Source organism: Cervus elaphus, chromosome 5 (genome assembly GCF_910594005.1).
Source record: "Cervus elaphus chromosome 5, mCerEla1.1, whole genome shotgun sequence".
Classification (NCBI taxonomy): Eukaryota; Metazoa; Chordata; class Mammalia; order Artiodactyla; family Cervidae; genus Cervus; species Cervus elaphus.
Window position 1 is genome coordinate 14,665,330 of NC_057819.1, and position 22,201 is coordinate 14,687,530.

At 43.2% G+C, this 22,201-nt stretch overlaps 1 protein-coding gene across 1 annotated transcript in view; it reads left to right on the plus strand.

Annotated features, from left to right (window-relative positions):
* FBXW8 (F-box and WD repeat domain containing 8) overlaps window positions 1-22,201 on the plus strand; it is a 112,649-nt gene that overhangs the window by 63,000 nt on the left and 27,448 nt on the right. Inside the window, exons 6-7 of the mRNA XM_043901771.1 lie at window positions 9,705-9,901; window positions 12,842-13,048. Of these exons, the coding sequence (XP_043757706.1) occupies window positions 9,705-9,901; window positions 12,842-13,048 (404 nt within the window). The remainder of the gene's footprint in view (window positions 1-9,704; window positions 9,902-12,841; window positions 13,049-22,201) is intronic.

Consider the following 22,201-nt stretch of genomic DNA (forward strand, 5'->3'; position numbering starts at 1 on the left):
TGCTCCCGGTGTCCGATGCACTCTTCCAGATGCAGCCTGTGTTGTGTTCACATCGTTCAGTTGTGTTGCAGGAAGGAACTGGCTGGAGGTAGTGGCTGTATGCACAGCCACTCTATGCGACGCCTCTCTCGCATCAACTGCCTTCTTGAACTACACCCCCTTACAGAAGAAGAGCCAGTCCAAATTCTTCCCCGCCAGTCTGTTTTTCCTTTGACTTTGCTGACTGTAAATTTTTCTATTCAGTCACATTGTCGTATTCTTACACCATATCATCTGCCTCCTTTTCAATTTCCTGTCTCTCTGTTTTTGAGTCTTCTTTTTAGAATGTTCATTCTTTCTGCTTTGCACTTGAGACTACTGAATATATTCATCTTTCCTTCTCCTTGACTCAGTTTCTGCTTTGGCCGCTCCCTTGCTTATGCGCTAAACAGTCAGTTCATCGGTCCACAGGCCCACTCAGATCCCCTTACTTGTCAGTCTGGGACGCAGCTTCCAAAATGCTTCCTGTGTACAGTTTTTCTGCCTTAAGCAAAAGTTCAACTTTAGAGCTACATTCAACTGGGAGGTCAAGGCTGACATGCATGTGGATGCAGCATCTTGGTAAAGAATAAATTTCATTCTGTTTCATCTTTTTCAAGATCTTCTGTGAGTTAGCCCTACCTTATGACCCTTGTTTGCACTGGTTTTAACCTCCTACTCACCTCTTCTCCTATGAAAGCAGAAGTTGTTTTGTCCTCTCAAACTTTACACCAGCCTCCATCTCTGGCTTGCATTTCATGGTGATGCTGTGTAGGCTTATGAGTGAAGAGGTACACATTCAGTGAGTGCTGTGGGTGTGATTGAAATTTCTGTTAAGATGCTTTTTCTCATTGCAGAATTTCCTTTGACTCCTGCTTCATTTCTTACAGGCAAGTTTTTACTTACATGGTGGAAATTGAGATTGCCAGCCGTCTTTAGGAATAGTCAGCTTCACTGAGTGTCTCTGAACTGCAGTTAAATGATCCTGTCTGCTTAACTCTTAGGAAGCTGAGACCAAACCTCAGGTGTTGGTTACGCCACCTCAAGTGAAGAGAAGCTCATGGCTAAAATAAGTTCTAATCGAGATAGCACAAAAGAACACAAGATAGACCTTGCAGTTCAAGAAGTGACCAGTCTCTGACTTTCTAAACTGGTAACCTGTTGTAAATTTTATGGTACATGGAAAAGATCAAAGGGGAGGGGTAATACCAATTGTCTTTTTCCAAAACCAGTTCAGCAGTTATTTACCTTTCAAGCAATTAACATAATTACCATTATGCTAAAAAGTAATTTTGGGAAGTTCTGCCCTGAGCTCTTACGACTCCACTGGGACAGTTTTAGTTGGGACTTATCTTTTTGATGGAAGCCTAATTGCAGTTTTGGCTTTGTGCATGCAAACAGAAGCAGCTAATTGTTTAGGCAAATAGCAGATTAATTTAAATATGCATCCCTAATAAAACAAAAATGGTATCCATTATGGCCCTTGTTCCCACGACGAGGCATATAAATATTCTGCCCAAGTGCCATTAGGCGGAGGTCTTAAGGATTGTCGACATTATTTCACAGTGGTAGCACTTTCATGATTTCGTGTGCGCTTTACAAAAGCTAACATAAATCAGTTTAAACTCATTGAGATCCCATCTCCACTCTGTGCAGTTTCATTACCACACTCTGGCTGGCCTCCTCGGGGAGGTGGGAGGGACGTGCTGCAGACTGGCACCGGTGCCCATCCACAGCTGCCGAGCCGGCTTTATGTCTCCTCCAAAGACTGGCCATCGTTACTCATGTCACCACTAATGACTGTTCCTAGGCTCGGGTGAGCTTGGAGTTCCCGCCGCCTCGCGGATGCTTGTCAGGGTGGAGGGTCCTGGGCCCAGAGAGCAGTGGTCCTGCCAAGCCCAGCTCCTGTTTACTTTCCTGGGCTGGTGGCCCTCCCTCGCTGTGGTCCTCCATGGTTTTTGAGAGACCCTGTTTCTTTTGTCTGAGTCCTTTTTGTTTTGTTCATGAGGGAAGCAGTGCTGTGGAGATCCAGCACTGGTTGAGGGTTACACATCTTTTACCCAGAACCGAGGGAAAGGCAGATACACCTGCTCTCCTCTCAGCTTTCCTGGTGTGAGGCAGATGGGCCGCCAGCCCCGGTGCTGAGGGTCATTTATGCCTGGTTCAGGGAGTGGTGGCGACGGCCTGTTCACTCGGTCACCACCGAGCAGCCACAGGGAGCTCCCTTTGCATTTGCTGAGAAGTTTTCTCTTGCTCCACCTTGGCCGAGCATGCGGAGTAAGGGTGGCAGACACCTCTGGGGGCATCTCCTTGCTTGGAAGCCCCTCTAGAGGTGCACATATTTGTAGCATTTGAGTTGGTCTTTTGGCCTCAGTAAACAAGGATGGGGACCCCAGGTCTGGGGGCGGCTGTTTCCTGTTCTCGGCTGAGCCGCTGGGCTCCGATTTTTCAGTCTCAGTTGTGTGCTTGGAGTAGAAGCCCTTCTGAAACTGGGGGAGAGAAAGCTGCTTTGTGGAGAGGGGCGGGTGGGGAGGGACGCGCAGTACAGAGAGACGCAGAGGCAAGTGGTGCGTCAGGACATGAACTGCCTGGGTCTGAATGTTTCTCTACTTCCGGTTCTGATCCCTTTTCCTGTCCAGATATGTTTTCTGCCCTTGGGTTCTGTGAACTAGCCTCGTTTCTGTTCAGTCGTTTCCTTTTGTATTTAAGCCAGTGGATTTGTTTCTTACAACCAAATGTTCCATTGCTAAAACATAAGACAAACATTCAGCAAACCTTTATGGATGTTCAGTCACTTTCCGTAGGAAATGGAGCAGAAAAAGGACACATGCCTGCCACTTCAGAAATCCACCCATATTAGGAGCCAAATCCATGCTAGTGCTGTGTCTGCAATGTGATAAAACTTGGCCTTTCAAGTGAATTTACATCAGATTTTTTAAACTGTCACCTGTTTGGGAAGGGAGTTTATCGGGCTCTGACAGGTGTTGACTACAGCTTTTTTAATATTATGCAATGTATGTGGACTCAGTTCAACTTGAAATGTCTGTGAAAGTTAGCTACTCCTTTTTGGAAATCTTAAAATAGTGTGTCAACAGGACAAAAAGTTAAGCTTATCCATTGTCCTGTTGCACTTTGTGTATATATATTATGTTTTTGTTAGTTGTATCTTCATGACTATAACAGGTCTTTCTGCAGTGTGAATGTTGTGAGAGTAGAGATTATATCCTTCCTGCATGCCCTCAAAACAAGATGCTTGGTGATGCCACTAGAACATCAGCTCCAGGCAGTCAGGGACTTTTTTGCTTATTTTGTCTTGTTCACTGCAGTTTTCCCGGTTTTTAGAATAGTGACTGGGCCAGGGCAGGAGCTCATATATGTGCTGAATGTATTGTTGCATTGACTGCTTTTTGGCTAAGTATTGGTTAACATGGGTAATAATTCAAGTGTAATATTATAAAACATTCTTATAATTCAAGTGTTCACTGTTGAAGCCCCTGTAGTTTTGAGGTTGTAAAAGTAGTATGATTTAACTATACTAACTAAAAAAAAAAATGACCTTTCATAAAATCAGCTTTCACTCAGGCATCCCTCCTGTCAGCTGCTGTGCTGGCTCCTGCTCACCTCGTCTCTGTATTTTGGGGTCAGATACCCAGCAACACAGTGGGAAAGTGAAATTGCACATCTTGCAAAAACTGCAGGAGTCTTAACCATCTTACAAGTGATGTGGGAAGAGCAGTAGAAGTGGTAATTACAGGGATAGATACAAATGGCTTTTTTTCTTATTTCTCTTTAAATGATAATTGCCTGCTTATGCAAAAATAATCACAATGCATGTGGGGTTTATAACATACGTAGAGATTAAAAAGTATGGCAACAATAGCAGAAAGGCAGGGCGGGGGGGGGGGGTGGATGGGAATGTGCTGGCTCCCTGTGTGTGCAGTGGTGCAGTATTGCCTGAAGGCAGACCGGTGAGTTACAGATGACTGCTGCAAGTCTAAAGTAGCCGCTAAGATAAAGACAGTTTGGCTAATAGACCAACAAAGGAATCGAAACGAACACATAATTAACCCAAATACTCATTGCAAAAGAAGGTAGAAAAAGAGGGGGAAAGGGAACAGAGAACACATGGGACAAATAGAAAACAAGACAAGATGGTAGATTAAACCCACCCTTACCAGTAGTCACGTTAAAGATTAGTAGTCTACATACCCTTTAAAAGCAAGACCAACTGCACAGCATCTACAAGTAAGCCCACTTTAGATAGACACAAGGCAAAGTGAAAGGACAGAAAAACACATAGCATGCTAACACTACTCCAAAGTTGGAGTGACTCTATCAATATCAAAGTAGATTTCAGAGGGAAGAACGTAACAGAAAGACATTTCATATGACAGAAGGTCACCTCATCAAGAGAACAGTGCAGCCCTAAATGTTAACACACCTTAAAGTGAAGTTGGGGACTGTGTGAACAATACTGGCACTGATGACAGGTGAGGGTCTGGCTGAGTTACACACTTCATAGTTGGAGAAAATTGACAAAGACCACAACACCACAGACATTCAAAAGAGAAGGATGTGACCATTAAATGGATGGCACCTGGAATATATTTTCTAGGAAGACCCTTCTTAGAACAGCTCTGCAGTCTTGCGGTGAAGGGTATTTTATTGCATACAATTCTATTGGGGAAATGATGCCAACAAAACCAATACTTGATTAATAATGAAAAATGTGTTTATAGATAAACTCCATGTGTGCTTCGAGTGAACTGTGGTTGAGTAACTTCCACACTTGGCAGAACACAGGTTGAGTTTATGTCGATTACTCATCGAGCTCATAGTTATTTTATGCACTTGTAAATGCAGCCGCTCACCCTGCACTTTCTAGCTGACTTCCAGCCCAGCCTCATCGCTTACCAAGTGGCTTTGGACCAGTTGTTGAGCCACTCAGAGCTTCTGTTTCTTCTCTTTTGTTAAATGAAGATGATGATGTTCTTCCCGAGGTGGAAGTAAGCACTGTGGGAGAGGAGACAGGTGAGCGTGTGAACACTCGCAGGCTTTACTGCTTTACTGTGTGGTCGGCAAACAGATGCAGTGCAGGCTTGTTGGGAAGAGGCACGTCCTGGAACGTGCCTGTCTCCCATTTAACATGTAGAGCCCTTTTTCTGAGTCTGAATGGAAAGAATTTGCCAAAATATTTGCCAGAGGAATGTGTTGTGGAGCCTTTCTCGATCCACTTACCAACACGTTTATCATAATTCTTAGAAGGGTACACTGTTTTACATCTGAAGCAGCATTTAACTTGAAGCTTTTGTTTGTAATCACCTCCTTAGCCTACTGACAATTTGAAAGGCTTGCAGAGCAACCCAAATGTATTATTTTCTTCTGACTCGCTGTATTTATTTAGTGCTGAATGTTACCCTATAGTAAGATCCTACGCTCATCGCATTTACTGTGTAAAGACGAAGTTGTCGTTGTTCAGTCACTCAGTCTTTCTGACTCGTTTGCGACCCCATGGACTGCAGCACGCCAGGCTTCCCTGTCTTTCACTATTTCCCAGAGTTTGCTCAGAATCATGTCCATTGAGTCAGTGATGCTATATAACGATCTCATCCTCTGCCGACCTCTTCTCCTTTTGCCTTCAATCTTTCCCAGCATCGGAGTCTTTTCCAATGAGGTGGCCCTTTGCATCGGATCGCCAAAGTACTAGAGCTTCAGCTTCAGCATCAGTCCTTCCAATGAATATTCAGGGTTGATTTCCTTTAGAATTGACTGGTTTGATCTCCTTGCTGTCCAAGGAACTCTTAAGAGTCTTCTCCGCACCTCAATTTGAACATCAGTTCTTTGGCACTCAGCCTTCTTTATGGTCCAACCCTCACATCTGTACATGACTCCTGAAAAAAACTATAGCTTTGACTAGATGGACCTTTGTTGGCAAAGTGATGTCTCTGCTTTTTAATAGCCTGTCTGGGTTTGTCATAGCTTTTCATCCAAGGAGCAAGTGTCTTTTAATTTTGTGGCTGCAGTCACCATTCACAGTGATTTTGGATTCCAAGAAAATAAAATATGTCATTGTTTCTACTTTTTCCCCTTCTATTTGCCATGATGTGATGGGACCAGATGCCACGATCCTAGTTTTTTGAGTGTTGAGTTTGAAGCCACCTTTTTCACTCTCCTTTTTCACCCTCATCAAGAGGCTCTTTAGTTCCTCTTTGCTTTCTGCCATTAGAGTGGTATCATCTGAATATCTGGGGTTGTTGATATTCTTCCCAGCAATCTTGATTCCAGCCTGTGATTTATCCAGCTCAGCATTTCACATGTGCCCTGCGTATAAGGTAAGTAAGCAGGATAACAATATACAGCCTTGATGTACCTTTCCCAATTTTGAACCAGTTTGTTGTTCCATGTCTAACTGTTGCTTCTTTACATGCATACAGGTTTCTCAGGAGGCAAGTAACGTGGTCTATTCCTATCTCTTTAAGAATTTTCCACAGTTCGTTGTGATCCACATAGTCAAAGGCTTTAGCGTAGTCAGTGAAGCAGAAGCAGTAGATGTTTTTCTGGAATTCCCTTGCTTTCTGTATGATCCAACAGATGTTGGCAATTTGATCTTTGGTTCCTCTGCCCTTTCTAGATCCAGCTTGTCCATCTGGAAGTTCTCAGTTCATGTACTGCTGAAGCCTAGCTTGAAGGATTTTGAGTGTTACTTGGCTAGCATGTGAAATGAGCACAATTGTACAGTAGTTTGAACATTCATTGGCATTACCTTTCTTTGGGATTGGAATGAAAACTGACCTTTTCCAGTCCTGTGGCTGCTACTGAGTTTTCCAGTTTTGCTGACATGTAAAAGACAAAGTACAAGGCAAAGAAAAATGGAAAGAGGGATTGCAGAAAGATGGAAATTGAAAGCTTTATCTGCTTTAGATAATAGGAAGTTGTAATAAATAGGACTGGATATATGGATGGGCGGTAGAGAAGAAATTGTTTAGTTGCTCAGTTGTGTCCAACTGTTTGGTGACCCCATGGACTGTAGCCCACCAGGCTCCTCTGTTCATGGAATATTCCAGGCAAAGATACTGGAGTGGATTGCCATTTCCTTCTCCAGGGGATCTTCACGACCTAAGGAACAAACCCGTCTGGTGGGCTACAGTCCATGGAGTCACGAAACGGTTGGACACAACTGAGCAACTAAACAATTGTGCTCTGGAGCTCAGGACCCACAGCGATTAGTCCATGAGCCGCAGCTGCTTAGCCCTCATGCGCCAGGGCCTGTGCTCAGCAACGGGAGCAGATACCAGTGAGAAGCCCGCGCACCCCAACTAGAGAGTAGCCCCTGCTCTCCACAGTTAGAGAAAAGCCTGTGCAGCAACAGAGACCCAGCACAACCAAAAACAAATAAATTATTAAAAAACAGGCAAGAGAGAACAGTTGGTGAGGATGTGGATGATAGGGAACCCATGTGCACTGTTGGTGGGCATGTAAATTGGTGCAGCCACTGTGGAAAACTGTATGGAGGTTTCTCAAAAAATAAACAGCAGCACTTACCATGTGATCCAACAGTTCCACTCTGGGTGTACATTTGAAGGAAACAAAATCACTGTGTCGAAGAGATATCTCTACCCTCCTGTTTACTGAAGTATTTCTCACGATAGCCAAGACATGGAAGCGACCTAAGTGTCCATTGACAGATGAATGAGTAAAGAAAATGTGGTATATGTATACAGTGGAACACTATTGAGCCATAAAAAAGGAAGGAAATCCTGCTATTTGCAACAATATGGATGGATCTTGAGGGCATTATACTAAGTGAAATAAGTCAGAGGAAAAAAAAATACTGTATGATCTCACTTATATGTGGAATCATTAAAACAAGAAAAACTTCAAAGAAACAGAGATCAGACTTGTGGTTGCCAGGGTAGAGAAATTGATTTAAGGTGGGTACAGAAGGTACAAACTTCCAGTTCTGAGGGTGTAATGTGCAGTGATGACTGTAGTCACTAATGTTTAGTCACTCAGTCGTATCTTACTCTTTTGCAACACTCATGGAGTGTAGCCCTCCAGGCTCCTCTGTCCAAGGGATTTCCTAGACAGGAATGCTAGAGTGGGTTGCCATTTCCTTCTCCAGGGGATCTTCCCAACCCAGTGATCGAACCTGTGTTTCCTGCAGTGGCAGGCAGATTCTTTACCACTGAGCCACCAGGGAAGCCCATAGTTAATAATACCATATTGTATATTTGAAAGTTACTGTGAGAATAGATCTTAAAAGTTCTCATTATAAGGAAAAGGATATTTGTAACTATGTGAGGTGATGTTAACTTATCGTGGTAATCATTTCACAGTATATCAAATCATCCTTAAGCTTACATAATGTTATGTGTCAATTATATTTTAACAAAACCAGAAAAAAATTATTTGTTGTGCAAAAGGACAAATAAGTTAAGAACTCCATATGTTAAAACTATTCAGCAATTATGTCCTCCTATTCTTCTTAGAGGGGTTCCCTGGTAGCTCAGTAGTAAAGAATCTGCCTGCCAATGCAGGAGACATGAGTTCAATCTTTGGGTGGGGAAGATCCCCTGGAGAAGGATATGGCCAACCCACTCCGGTATTCTAGCCTGGAGAATCCCATGGACAGAGGAGCCTGGTGGACTATAGTCTATAGGGTTACAAAAGAGTCGGACACGACCTAGCAACTAAAAACAATTCTTAGATCTCTCATAAAACAGTTTTTTAAAAGTTTATCTTTTTGGCAAAGATAGCTTTGGAGAAAATTTTTTATATACAAGGGGATGTACAGTAAATTTCTTTTCTACAAAAAAAAAAAAATTCTTTTTTACTCTTGTCTCTTTCCCCTGGTTTCTTTCCTTAGAGGTCAGTCATTGTTAAATTTTTTTGTGTGTCCTTCTGGGGTAATCCAAGTATACATTGTGTGTGTGTGTACAGTTTTAAAACACGTAACATAGTGTGCTATACCAGTATTCTGTACTTTCCTTTTTTCATTTAACAGTATATTTTGTTGATCATTTCATATAGCTCATATATATAAGACTGACTCTTTTGATTGCTCGCTTAAACTCCAAACAATGGAGGTATAAACTATGGAGGTATTTAAATTCTTAAATTCTTATTTAAGAATTTCTTTATTGGTAAACATTTACATAGCTTCCAATCTTTTGACATGGTTAAAAATGTTGTAGTGACTATCCTACCTACATTTGTAATTTGGTACATATTATAAAATTGCCTCCAGACTTAGCTGAAATAGTTTATATTCCTAACAGCAGTTTAACAAAAGCCTGTTTCCCCATATCCTCAGCAAGAAAATGTTTTTTGAATTTTTTTGTCAATTTAACTGATGAAAAATAATATCTTATTATAGTTTTAATTTGTGTTTTTCTAATTGTGAGTGAATTTTTATATTTTTTAAAATGCTATATGTCATTTGTATTTATTTTCCTGTGAACAACATAACATGCTTATGTCCTTTGCTTACTTTTCAGTTGCTTTTTTTCCTTATTGAATCATATAAACTCTTTGTATATTAAGGAAATTGACCCGTTGTTATGTGTGATGCAAGTATTTTTTTACCAAGTTATTATTTATCTTTTTATTTTCTTTATGTTACATGATTATTTTATAATTGTGCATACTAAGTGAATTTGATTCCTCAATTATTTTTTTCTACATAGGATTTCTTAATATTTGGAATCTAAGGACTGGAAAGTATCCTATTCATCGTTTTGAGCATGATGCAAGAATACAAGCACTAGCCCTCAGCCAGGAAGATGCAACAATTGCCACAGCTTCTGCTTTTGATGTCGTAATGTTATGCCCCAATGAGGAGGGAAATTTGCAAATAGCTGCAGAATTTGAAGTTCAGAAACTGGTGAGCTTTTAGTCTGATTGTTCTGTTTTTCATTCTTAGAATCTCTGGGTCTGATATAAACAGAAATGATATTGACAGCGCCCATCCACTCAGGGCTTCCTGTGACTCTTTCTCCATAAATCTCACAGGAGCTTTGTGAAATAGGAAGTTTTGTTTCCTCCATTTACCAAGAAGTCAGTAGAGACTTCGAGTGGTGAACTGGCTGTTGCCCTAGATAAGAAGTTGTGATTTCGACCCCAGGACTGACATTGGGGGCTGCAGTTTCTCATCGCTGGCATCCTCAGCCTCCTTCACATTAACAGGACGTTCACCCTGGGAATCTGAGACCAGGATCTGGCCTGATACGTGGGTGAAAATGAGTGCAGTGGTATATCTTGGGCCATGTGGGAAAGAAGGTTTCCCTCCTACACTTTTTCCATCTGAAGGTTTTCTCATTTGGCATCAGGGAGTAATTCTTGAATGAGAATAGGTTTAGTCAGTGTTGATCAGTGTTGATCACGGTGTTCTCAACACCGTGTGTGAAACTGAGCTCACCTTAGTAGTTCATTACATGGAGCCCGTTTCTGAGTTCATTTGTGCCGAAGCCTCTACATTTGTACGGTGGGAGATGATGTGATGGTAAGAAGGAAGAGCTGGAACCTGTTTATGTTAAATTTGGGTTTGGTTTAAAGCAAACTTGATTTTGGCACTTGTAGGAGAGTGAACAGAAAAGCCAACACTGAATAATAAATTGATGGCCTGACCTGGAACAAATCCTATTCCTTTCCCTTTTGCTCCCAGTGGAAATCTTATTAGACACGAATAACTAAAAAGCCATGGTATCACCACTTTACCTCTGTAAGCCGCTTGTCCCTTTAACGACAAGCCTCTCTGGTTTGGGGGTAGCGTTCCCCAAAATGCCTGGTGCTGTATTCTCCTCTTGGGATTTTATTAGAGAAATGCAAAAGTGCCATATTTCCATTTCTTCTTAAAACCACATAGTGCCTGTTGTTTGGCCTCTGCCTAAAGAACTCTGTAGATTAACAATGATTATATGAACTCAGACAATTACTTAAGATGTGAGTCCCTCCAGAAAGTGCAAATCCAGCCTTGGCAATCAGGTGGCATGCTGGCACCAACCAGAAGCTTTGTGAAGTCGTGTCCAGTTGCCAGCAAATGGCACAGTCACAGTCAGTCTGAGCTCTTGGTCTGTCAGAAATCCAACATGAAGGTGAAATTTAACAGCTAGACTGAAGATGTTGATTTTAGGAAAGCAAGAAGTGACGTTTAGGATGGGGGACAGAGGACTCAAGCAGCCATTGCTGGAGGCATGTGTCATAACACTGTTCATTGTTTCTCATCCTGGATGAGGGCCATCCCTGGAAAAGGCACCTCCGGGCTGGTGGCTGGGCCATCTTTGTCTCCCTCAGATAGGCTCCCTGAGTCACAGTGGCAGTGTTCCCGGGTCTGTAGTGCCGGCCCAGAACAGCTGTCCTGGGTGATGGCCCCTGGGCTGGGGATGTGGGCCGCCACTCACATCGTCGGGCCTGAGGATTAGCAGAGTCACCCAGATGTTTACGCTCTCGAGCGCTTCTGGACAGGTCTCAGGATTCAGGCCTTTGAACTCGCTTGGCTTCTTGTCAGGGACTGTGGATTTTCATAATTACAGAGGTGGCTCACCTTCTGCTTTTGTCCTCTCAGAATTTATTCAGGGAGGTGAAACCCGATGTAAATGGCCCTGGGGCAAGCATGCCCTTATGAATCTAGAAAAGCACATTATTCTTAAAGGGGGCCCCTCCTGTGCGTGTCAGTTAGAGAAAGTGGTAGCAACAGTGCAACCGGCAGGACTGTGTGGCGTCCGCACGCTCCCTGTGGCCTTCCTACCCTGGATGAGGTTGAAACCGGGAGAAAGCAGGTAACTCAGACACTTCCGGCAACACATTTGTGGTATTTGCCCAAACGTGAAAATGCAGTTTTGGCTAATTTGGAACTGAGTGAATTTTGTCATTTATTCAGTTTCTTATGAAGAAATAAAAACTAACTTTGGTTTTTGAATAGTTGTTGTAGCCTCATGGTTCAGAATTTAAAAGACACAATAAGGTTTACAGTGAGAATCTCCCTTCTGCTCTGTCCCACAGCTCATTTCCCTCCCTGAAGGTGGCCACTGTTAGATTTACGCACGTACAAACCAAGTGTGTCACAGGCTTCCTCTGCCACTTTTACACACCTTGGCCCACTGTGAAGTCCTCTTACCTTGCTTCCTTGCTTTTTCCCTCCCAAGTGTGTCTCAGAAGTGATCTATTTGTAAGAGTTTATAAAGAATGTCTTTGTGCTTTTTTCTATGACTGCATGGTATTCCAGTACATCGGTGTACTGTAAGTTGTTTAATTAGTGCCTTAGTAAGGCATGTTCTGGGTTTTCTGGTTCTTAGCTGTTTCCAAATAAGGCTGCAGCAAATAACCTTGTACATAGTTGTTTTGCATAAATATGAGTTTATGTTTAAATAGATTCCTGGATCATCAAATGTGCTGCATCAGAGCACATGCACACTTGCTTGCATTAAAATGTTCCAGGATTTCCTTCCATAGAAGTTGGGCCAGACTACATCCCACCAACCATAAGTGGGATCCAAAAATATAGTTGTCTGCCACTCCACTTCCAGCCCAGTGTCTTTATAGACTAATTGATCTTTACTGACACAACAAGTGAAAATGGTATCTTGGTGAATTTTCACTTTGCATTTCTCCTATTAGGAGTATGCTGTGTTTCTTTTATGATGAGCATTATTTCATTTGTGTAGGAACTGTGTTTCACTTCCTATGAACTGGCCCTTGACCTGTCTTTTTCTGTTGGGTTACTGATCTTCTCATTGACATGCAGGAGGAATTGTGTATTTTTGACCAAGTCAGGACGAATTGTAGGTGAAACCTGATGGACTAAATAACCCTTATCCTTTAATAGGTTGACTACCTTGAAATAGTTCCAGACACTGAAAGGTACCCTGTGGCAGTGGCCACTGCTGGAGATCTGGTATACCTGCTAAAAGCTGAAGACTCTGCCAGAACCCTCCATTACGTCTACGGGCAGCCGGTCACGTGTCTGGATGTCTCCGCCAACCAGGCTGCTTTTGGTGTGAAGAGTCTGGGATGGGTGTACGAAGGAAACAAGGTACAAAAATAGCAAGATGTACGATTTAACAAAAAAACATGAGTTTTATTTTTTAAGAGGCAATTTGAAAATTAAATCTCTCTGGTATATTTTTAAAAGATGTGTTCAGGCAGTATACATTGATATATATATAGTCAGCCTGGTTAAAAAAGATTTCAAGTAGCTCAAAATGATACAAAGTGGTAAGTAATTTCCTTTCTCTTCCCTTTCCCCAGCCCTACGCCATAGAAGAAACTATTAACAGTTTTTAGGTATCCATCTAGAAAATTTTAATGCATAGATGGGTACATTTATACACTAGAAGAGCAAGTCTTTGAAATGAGGTCATAGTGTACATACTGTTCTGTGCCCCGGGTTTTGTTCAGTAGTGTGCCCTGGAGAGCATTCCTTGTCAGCGCCCTCTGCCTGGGATCCCAGCACGCCTGCCGCGCAGTCTGCCTCACCAGGCTCCCATCAGTGGGCACTGAGGTTGCTTTCCCTGTCTGTAGACTGTTATAGACAGTGCTCCAGGGCACACTGCAGCTTGTAAATCTCTGGGATAAATTCCTAGCGTTTATGCTGCTTGGTCAGAAGGTTGATGGACATTGCCAAAGTGCCTTCTGATGAGGTTGCATCAAAATTTACATCCTTTTCCACAGTGTGTAAAGCGCCTCTTGATACTCTTTGAGCCAGAAACAAGGAGACAGGTTTTTAATTGAAATTCTTCGCATGATGACTCGATTTTAGCACTACTTAGTATTTTACCATTCCTGACTGTAGGCCAAGTACTTAGTCTTAAAACTGACTTATAGAACTCTCTCTCCCAGTAGGATCAGCGGAGAGAGTTATGGATAAAGGTTTGTGTTGTTTTGATTTTCCTCCCGTTTGCTGGCTCCTGACCCTGCTGGCAGTGGGTATAATCCCTGGGAAGGAACTTCCCTGAGCCAGCAGCTCCTCTGACATCGTCCTTCTCCTGTAGAAAGAGCCCTTCCCATGTAGCAGTGTTGTGAACCGGGAGAGAGCCAGACTGGATGCAGGCCATCTGTGTTCCACTTGCAGCCCTGCCGTCCGCTCCCCACTGTGACCTTAAACAGGTGGCTTAGCCTGCATTGTGCCTCAGTTTCCTCATTTGTAGAAAGGAGTCCATCACAGTCCATCATAGAATTCTAGGATTAAAGAAACACGTGTGTAAAACTTTACCCATAGTGCCTGGCGTAACAGCCTCTGAGTGCTTCCCTATTCTTTCTCGCAGTCATAGTCTGAGCCGAGCCTCTGGTTGTGGTTTGTACATTTTGTCTCTCCTTTGTAGTCTCTTGGGAGGTCACATCTCACTTCTCTAAGCATTCACTGGTTTTGCGACTTGGATTCCTGTTATATGTTCTTCAACCAGGAAGACAGATAAAGTGGTTGAAAATACATGAGACTCATTGTCATCTCACTGTAAGAAGGGATCCCTTTGTGCTCAAGCTGGCCTGCTTTGCCGGAGCCTGTTCAGCGTATCTTAGCTGGAAAGTCTGTGATGATATATAATTCCTGTGTTTTGTCTTCCTGGAAAGTGGGGGAAAAGGGATAGCAGTTGGTTTCCTAAGGCAGTTTCCTTTGTCAGCCTTTGAAAACACTCTTTTCCCATCCCTGGCAAGCTCTTTTGTTGAAAGAAGAGAGACTATTTGCTTCTTAATTTTTCATCCATCATGCTTTCAGGTTTCGATTATCTCACTTATTTCTCAAGTTCTCAGTGTAGTGAGGTGATAGCTGAATTAATACTAGCCTGGTTTAAATCTTTCATAGTTTTAATAAATTTTTCAGCTGACAGGTCCTATTTCTCTTTGTCTTATCTGAGTGGATCTCTTTCTATAGTGATACAGTCGTAGTGGATGTATTTGAGAAACCAGTTAAAGGGATGCGTGTGTGCTCAGTTGCTCAGTCATGTCCAACTCTTTGTGACCCCATGGACCATAGCCTGTCAGGCTTCTCTGCCCATGGAATTTTCCAGGCAAGAATATTGGAGTGGGTTGCCATTTCCTCCTTCAGGGGATCTTCCTGACCCAGGGAATGAACCTGTGTCTCCTGCATTGGCAGGCAGATTCTTTACCACTGTGCCACCTGGGAAGCCAAGCCCCCAGTTAAAGAGATAGCTCAGCACAAAATTAGACTTGGAGCATCCTTTAGATATTGGTCTAAGTAGGCACTTTTTTGGATGGCTCTCAAATTTTCCAACCCAATTGAAAAGCATTAATTATGAGAATTAGCTGATTTGTGTGTTAATTTGATAAAAATTCATTTAAAGAAGTTCCTATTCCCTCTAAAAACTTGTTGTTGTTTGCTTACCAAGACGTGTCTGGCTTTTTGCAACCCCATGGACTGCAGAACCCCAGGCTTCCCTGTCCTTCACTATCTCCTGGACCTTACTCAGACTCATGTCCATTGAGTCAGTGATGCCATCCAACCATCTCATCCTTGGCCATCCCCTTCTCTTGCCCTCAGTTTTTCCCAGCATCAGTGTCTTGTCCAGTGAGTCAGCTTTTCTCATTAGGTGCCGGAAGTATTGGAGCTTCAGCATCAGTCCTTCCAATGAATATTCAGGGTTGATTTTCTTTAGGAATGACTGCTTTGATCTCCTTGCAGTCCAAGGGACTCTCAAGAGTCTTCTGTAGCACCACAGTTCAAAAGCATCAGTTTTTTGGCGCTCAGCCTTATCTATGATCCAACTCTCACATCCATTCATGACTCCTGGAAAAACCACAGCTTTGACTAGATGACCTTTGTCGGCAAAGTGATGTCTCTCCTTTTTAATAGGCTGTCTAGGTTTGTCATAGCTTTTCTTCTAAGGAGCAAGCATCTTTAAATTTCATGGCTGCAGTCACCATCCGCAGTGATTTTGGAGCAAAGAAAATAATGTCTGTCACTTGTTAGTGGGTGTTTTTCATTGGTGTTTTAAGAGTGGAAATAAATTTGCTACAAGAATGTGTTTAAGCTCCTCTGTGAAATCTGGCAATGGCATTTAGTTATCCAGAGGTTTTATGAGTACACCAGCAAACGTTCATACACTTGGGTGGGTGGGTGGGTTGTTGTTGTTAGTAGCGCTGGTGAGAACTCTGCATTAAGATGTTTCTCCAACATGAATGCCACCCACTCGAACGTGAGGGAAGCCAAGCCTTTGCTGTGAAACTTTCCTTATTTTTGCAGAGGTGGGACTTTCCATCTGATGATGTTCAATGGGTTTTCTGCTTCCTCAGAAAAATCAGCATTGCCGTGTGAATTAAGCCATTACACAGTGGCTCTGTGAGGTTTCAGTAGCATCCTGCCATTGCATGATGCACTATTGTAATTCTCAAAGTCTTTAGTGTGGCCTCCTAGTCACCTGGCTTGTGAGTTCCACACTTTGGTCCTGTTGGTTGCCAGCCTGGCAGCACATGAACAGCACTTTTTATCAGGTTCATGTGAGACTGTTAGCAGCAGAGTGAGCCTGGAGCTGCGTCCATGTGGGAATTTGTGCCTGCCTCTGGCCATATGTCCAGGATTCAGATGAAGGCTTTTTGGGAACACAGAGTTTGGTGTATCTTTGTTTCTACCAGATACAGAACTGGGGGTCAGCTAGAGCCCACTATTGATTGACTGTGATAAATGCAGCTGTGAAGTCCAAATGTTGATGTCAATTTTTTGGCGGGAACTGAAGTTTCCCTGACCTGTAGGAGTATTCCAGTAGTGTTATTTTTGTTTACTTGGAGAATATCCTTGTACCATCTGATAATCACATTAGCATTCTTTAGATACCACAGCTGTCTGAGCATAGTAATAATGGTTCAGACTCATCCATTCACATGCCTGCTAGCCAACCTGTCACGTATTCACCACAGAAAGTTACAGAACACCAGTCGTGTTTCAGCATTTTAAAATTAAAACAGCATTGTGCACAGGCCTCAGTAGTCTGGTAACTTAGGTTTCTAAGCTAATAAACATAGTTTTCTAAGGAAATGAAGCCAAGTGACTTAGGAGAATTTGATTTATTTAAGGAAACGCATGTGATTACAGCTGGCTCAGCCATGTCCAGCTCTTGTAGGAAAGACCAGAGAAAACGTTAGTGGTCAGCTACATCTTGGTTTGCCCATGGCATAGGGATCCTCAGATTTCTGGATTTCAGAGGCCAGAATTAGAGGCCATGCCTGGGTTTACCTCCTTTTTCTTTGGCCAGGTAAAGTAATGGAAAAATGGCTATTATCTATTTTCATTCTTTCTTAAAAGAGCAGATCTTTAAACACCCTTGGGAAAAAAAAGTGTTTTTTGACTCGGTAACGCATTTGCCTGATTCAGAAATCAAAAGATGCGAAAGGGAGGGTGTGTGATGGGATGACTCCTCCCACTCCTTTCGACCTGCCACCCAGGTTCTCTTCCTGGAGCTAAGACAGTGTCTTGTGAATCCCTTCAGAGACATTTTATGCGTCTGTAAGCAAATTATTCATACATGTCCTCTGTCCCTTCTTTCTAAAAAATATAAATGGTAAAACACACTATTTTTGTCCTGCATCTTGCTTTTTCTTGCAACAAAATGTTTTGGAGATCATTTCATCATTTCTTGTAACATAATAAAGAACTTAATGGTAGTTTGTGTGTGTGTGTGTGTGTGTGTGTGTGTGATTTAATGACATTGCACTTTGCAGTTGTCCCTTGAGTAATTAGACTACCTTACTCCCTGTTGATGGATGTTAGCTTGTTCCCAGTCTTTTGCTATTGTGAACAGCACTTGGTCCATGTGAACGTATTTGTAGGATTAGTTCCTCAAAGTAAAGACTTGCTGGGTCAGAAGGGTCTGCGCCTTCATCATTTGATAACTGTTGCCCTCTGTAGAAGGCGTTCCTTGGAAAGTGGTGGATGGCCGTGCATCCCATCCTCCTCGCTGTTCCTTAGCATCTTTCTTCTCAACAGGCTTTGCAAAAAGGTCACAAACAGAATGAGGCCAGAGGGAATAATCAGGGCTCTGTCTGGTCCTGACTCTCATTTAAATTATTTTGTGGCACTCTGCTTTGATGATGAATGACCTCATCTGGAATCACAGGCTTCACCTGGAATCAGTGCAGTGGGCCCGACAGCCCTGTCAGACCACCATTAGGGCAGAAGGAACTGTAACACACACTGCTTGTTGGCTGCCACATGGGAGAAGCTCATGGTTCTTTAAAGACTGTAGACTCACCTGCCTCTGTTCTGTAAAATGAGGAGGGCTGGACATGGGACTTTTCACTTTCTGTCCAGCACCCACGTTCCTTGAGTCTTCAGGCGGTTAGGTGGTTTAAACTTTTTCCTTCACCTGTGGAGTCGTGTCGAGCTGATCCATCCTAGGGGTCTGCTGGGGAGCTGAGGGCTTCTGAGATGGGTTGAGGAGTCCCTTGCTCTCCTGATACTTCTCTAGCACAGTGGTTCTCAGACTTTTTGGCACTAGGGACTGGTTTTGCGGAAGAGTTTTTCTACGGACTGGGGTGGGAGGGTTGATTTCGGGATGATTCACGTGCATTACATTTACTGTGCACTTTATTTCTATTATTGTTACATCATCTCCAGCTCAGGTCATCAGTCATCAGATCCGGGAGACTGGGGCCACCTACTCTAATCAGAGTGCTGCCCCGGAAACTCAGCGGTAAAGAATCCACCTGCCAATGTAGGAGATGCGGGTTCCATCCCTGGGTTGGGAAGATCGCCTGGTGGAGGAGGGCATGGCAACCCACTCCAGTATTCTTGACTGGAGAATTCCATGGACAGAGGAGCCTGGTGGACTACAGTCCATGGGGTTGCAAAGAGTTGGACATGACTGAGCATGCAATCTCTTAACAGGATCTCCTAAAGCCATGCTTATTGCTGGCAGGAACTTGTTTGGTACTTTTTCTTCAATTCCTGTGTCTTGCTGGACAAGGGACATGTGTGGTGAGCTGCTTGAAGGTCCTTTTACTTGTAGATGAAAATGGACTCTAAGTTTGGACTTTGCATTCTTTGGTTGTCACACACCAGGGGCATAAATGATCTTAAAGGTAGCCATTGCTAGGTGGCATATGATTGTAAAAGAAAACAAGTGTAATAGCATTTCTTCTGGCCTCATCTCTTCTTCATGTTGCAGGGCAGAGATCGGTGTCAGCTCCATTAATGCAGCCCTCTGTGCCCAAACAGCCCCTTAAAATTTGTTTTTATGTCTCATATTTCCTGAACCTGTCAAAAATACTTCCATCCATGAAAACGTTTTTATGATGCCATATCATCTTTTTTAATTCTTTTGCTACCTGAATTGAATTTTGCTCGCTGAGGTGGAGGATTAGGAGATAGAATTGCCTTATTTAAGAGCATTATGTTGACGCTGAGTCTCATACCTCATCAAGGAACAGAGAGACCCACTTACAGCTCTTCGCATCATTCTTTGTATTTGGACATATTTCCTAATTTAGTTCTAATGCGCTTGGCATTCGGCAGCAGGTTGTATTAAGCAGCACGCGGCACGCATCCTAATCAGGGGACATGAGTGAAGTAATCCAGGAGGCTGGGTGTGTTTGACAAGGACCCTGGCTTGGCCCTGCCTCCACAACTTACATCACACTGGAAAACAATTGCTAACGTCTCTTAGGATAATCATTCCCCATACGCAGACGTGAAAAGACTCTGGATTGTTTATTGCCCACATCACAAGTTGAGATACCTGTCTGGGAGAGCCTTTGGTATCCAATGCAGTGCTCATGGATCCCGGCTCCATTTTCCATACCTACACCAGCATGTGAAATCTGCCTTCCTTTTTGTTCAAGTTTCCATTCCAGAAGAGAACTAAAAACAGTATTTTACTAGCAGGATGACTAATTTGAAATTTAAAGTTCACAAAGTAAATAAATGTCTCATTTCCTCTTTACTTTCGCCTTAAACCTTTAATATTTTTCATATTTATTTACTTTCTGCTTGGAGAAGTTTAAGAAAATAACACTCAGAGACGCATTTTCTGGATTGTTAGTGATGTTGCCAAAGGTCCCACTTCTGTTGCTCAGGATGCTGTCATTAACCGCTGCTTACTGAACACATACTATATGCTGGATCTCTGATTGTGCTGGAAGCAGTGATGTCTCACATGACATCTGCCTCGGGGCTCGCCATCTTGTGGGCTTTAACAGCAGCATGGCAAATACAAAGATGGTTTTCTCCATGTTGCGATGGACGTGAGGTTATAAGGTGACCTTCACGGTGTACTTGCTGGATTCCAGAGTAATTATAGAAAATTGCATAGATGAATACATAGATGAGGACTGAACATTCATATGCATTTTCTACATGTTTTAATATCAAAATATATCAGTAATTGGCATAATTGTTAGTATATTGTTAAAAATGAATAGTTTTCACATCTTTGTGAAAACCTTGAAATGCCTCTGTAGAGCCTCAGGGCTTCTCAAGACCCGTCTCTGACTTAGAGACATTTGAGGACCCGACCACCTCTCTGATTCTCTACACCCGCAGTGGGTGATTCTGCAAAACCCATTTTTGGAATGCTGCCACTTGTAGAAGCTGAGACTGCTTTAGGATCTCCAGTGGTCCGGAACCACTCTGGGGAGGGAGTGAGGAAATGACTGAAAGTGAATATAGGGAAAAGTATTTTCAGTGAAGTCAGGCAGTGGTATAACCATTGGACACGGAGCCAAGGGTTTTAGAGTTATATATAAGCCTTAGGCAAGTTGCTTATGTGCCTCAGGCTTCCCACTTGGAAACGGGAGAATACCTGGAGAGAGCAGGCAACGTGCTTATGGCTGGTGCTCAGGACCCATTCAGACTCCTCCTCCGCCTCCCCACCCCCACCAGCCTTGGGTTAGAGTTCATCAGGAAAGCCTGGGCGAGGGGGCCAGTGCAGAGGCACCAGGCCTGGAGGAGGGTTTCCGGGCGCTGGGGTGGTCCTGGTGGGCCACAGGTGAGCACAGGTGGGGCAGGCGGGGGTGGGAGCTGTGCCGAAGCCACGTCTGCAGTTACAGCAGTCCATGTGCGTTACAGGATTCCTTTTCCCAAGATCTGTCCTGAGAGAATGCGTGTAGAGTAGGGAGGGCTGGGGAGCTTAGGGCGAACACAGGACGTTAACGCGCGTGCTGGGTCACCCTGTGAACGGTCTCTTCGGGATGTGGGGCCTTGTCCGAGAGGACTGGCACTGTGTCTGAAGTGTCTTCTGTCTTCACTCACGCTGGCGTTGTTTCGTTCATCTGTGACGTTCTTACCATTTTCTCATTTCTAAAAAACATTGATCTGTATTCTCAAATCGCTGAGCACGTTTACAAGACCATTACAGTGACATATGTGATGATCATTTCCTTTTTTCTCATTTGTCTTTTGAATTAAGCTTAGAGTTTTATTTAGGGCCTAAATTTTCTGATGGCTTTCTTAATTATTTACGTGGAGTTTTCATCCTGGTTTACCATTCCACAGCCATGGGAGAGAATGAACTTGGAGTTATCGTGCATTTATGTCAACTTCTAAGTACATGTGGCTTTGGTTTCTTCCTGCCCGATGAGGAGCAACAAGGTCCGTTAGGGTTAAAAATCAGCTTGTTTTTCTAGTTAATGAAGATCAAGGGGGCCTGTCAGAAATGTTTGCCTTTACCCTACAGCAGGAACAGTAACACTGTACAATAGGCCACAGGCTTTCCATGTACATATGTCCAGACAGTTGAGACAAATGGTGTTGGTTTGGTCAAGGGCAGGAGAAGAGGGCACACAGAAAATGGCCTGAGTGAGTTTGAATTTCAGAATATTTAAGAGGTTTTACTGTTTTCAGGTTCACATGGCAGCTTAAACTAGACTCGTGAAAATATTACAGAGTGGAGGGCTTTTGCTTTTTATTCAGTACGTAGATGAATATGATTTATTAATTTTCCCAGCACTTCAGTCTATAAGGCACTGTTAGTGGGTTTATAATTAACTTATCAATTATTGAGTTGCAGATGCATTCTTCTAATGGACACAAAGTTGCTCTCTCTTCATCCTCTCAGTGTGTTACTAATTTACAGGGTAAATCTGGTTCTGTAGATGGACAAAGGAAACCCCAGCTCAGTCTACATGTGAGCAGTCACATTCCAGATGAAGGCCTCGGGAGGTTCTCAGTGAGGCCCGGCACCTCTGCCACGTGCAGGAAGCAGCTCTGCCGTCAGCTGGAAAAGGCTTGTCGTGTGGTGCC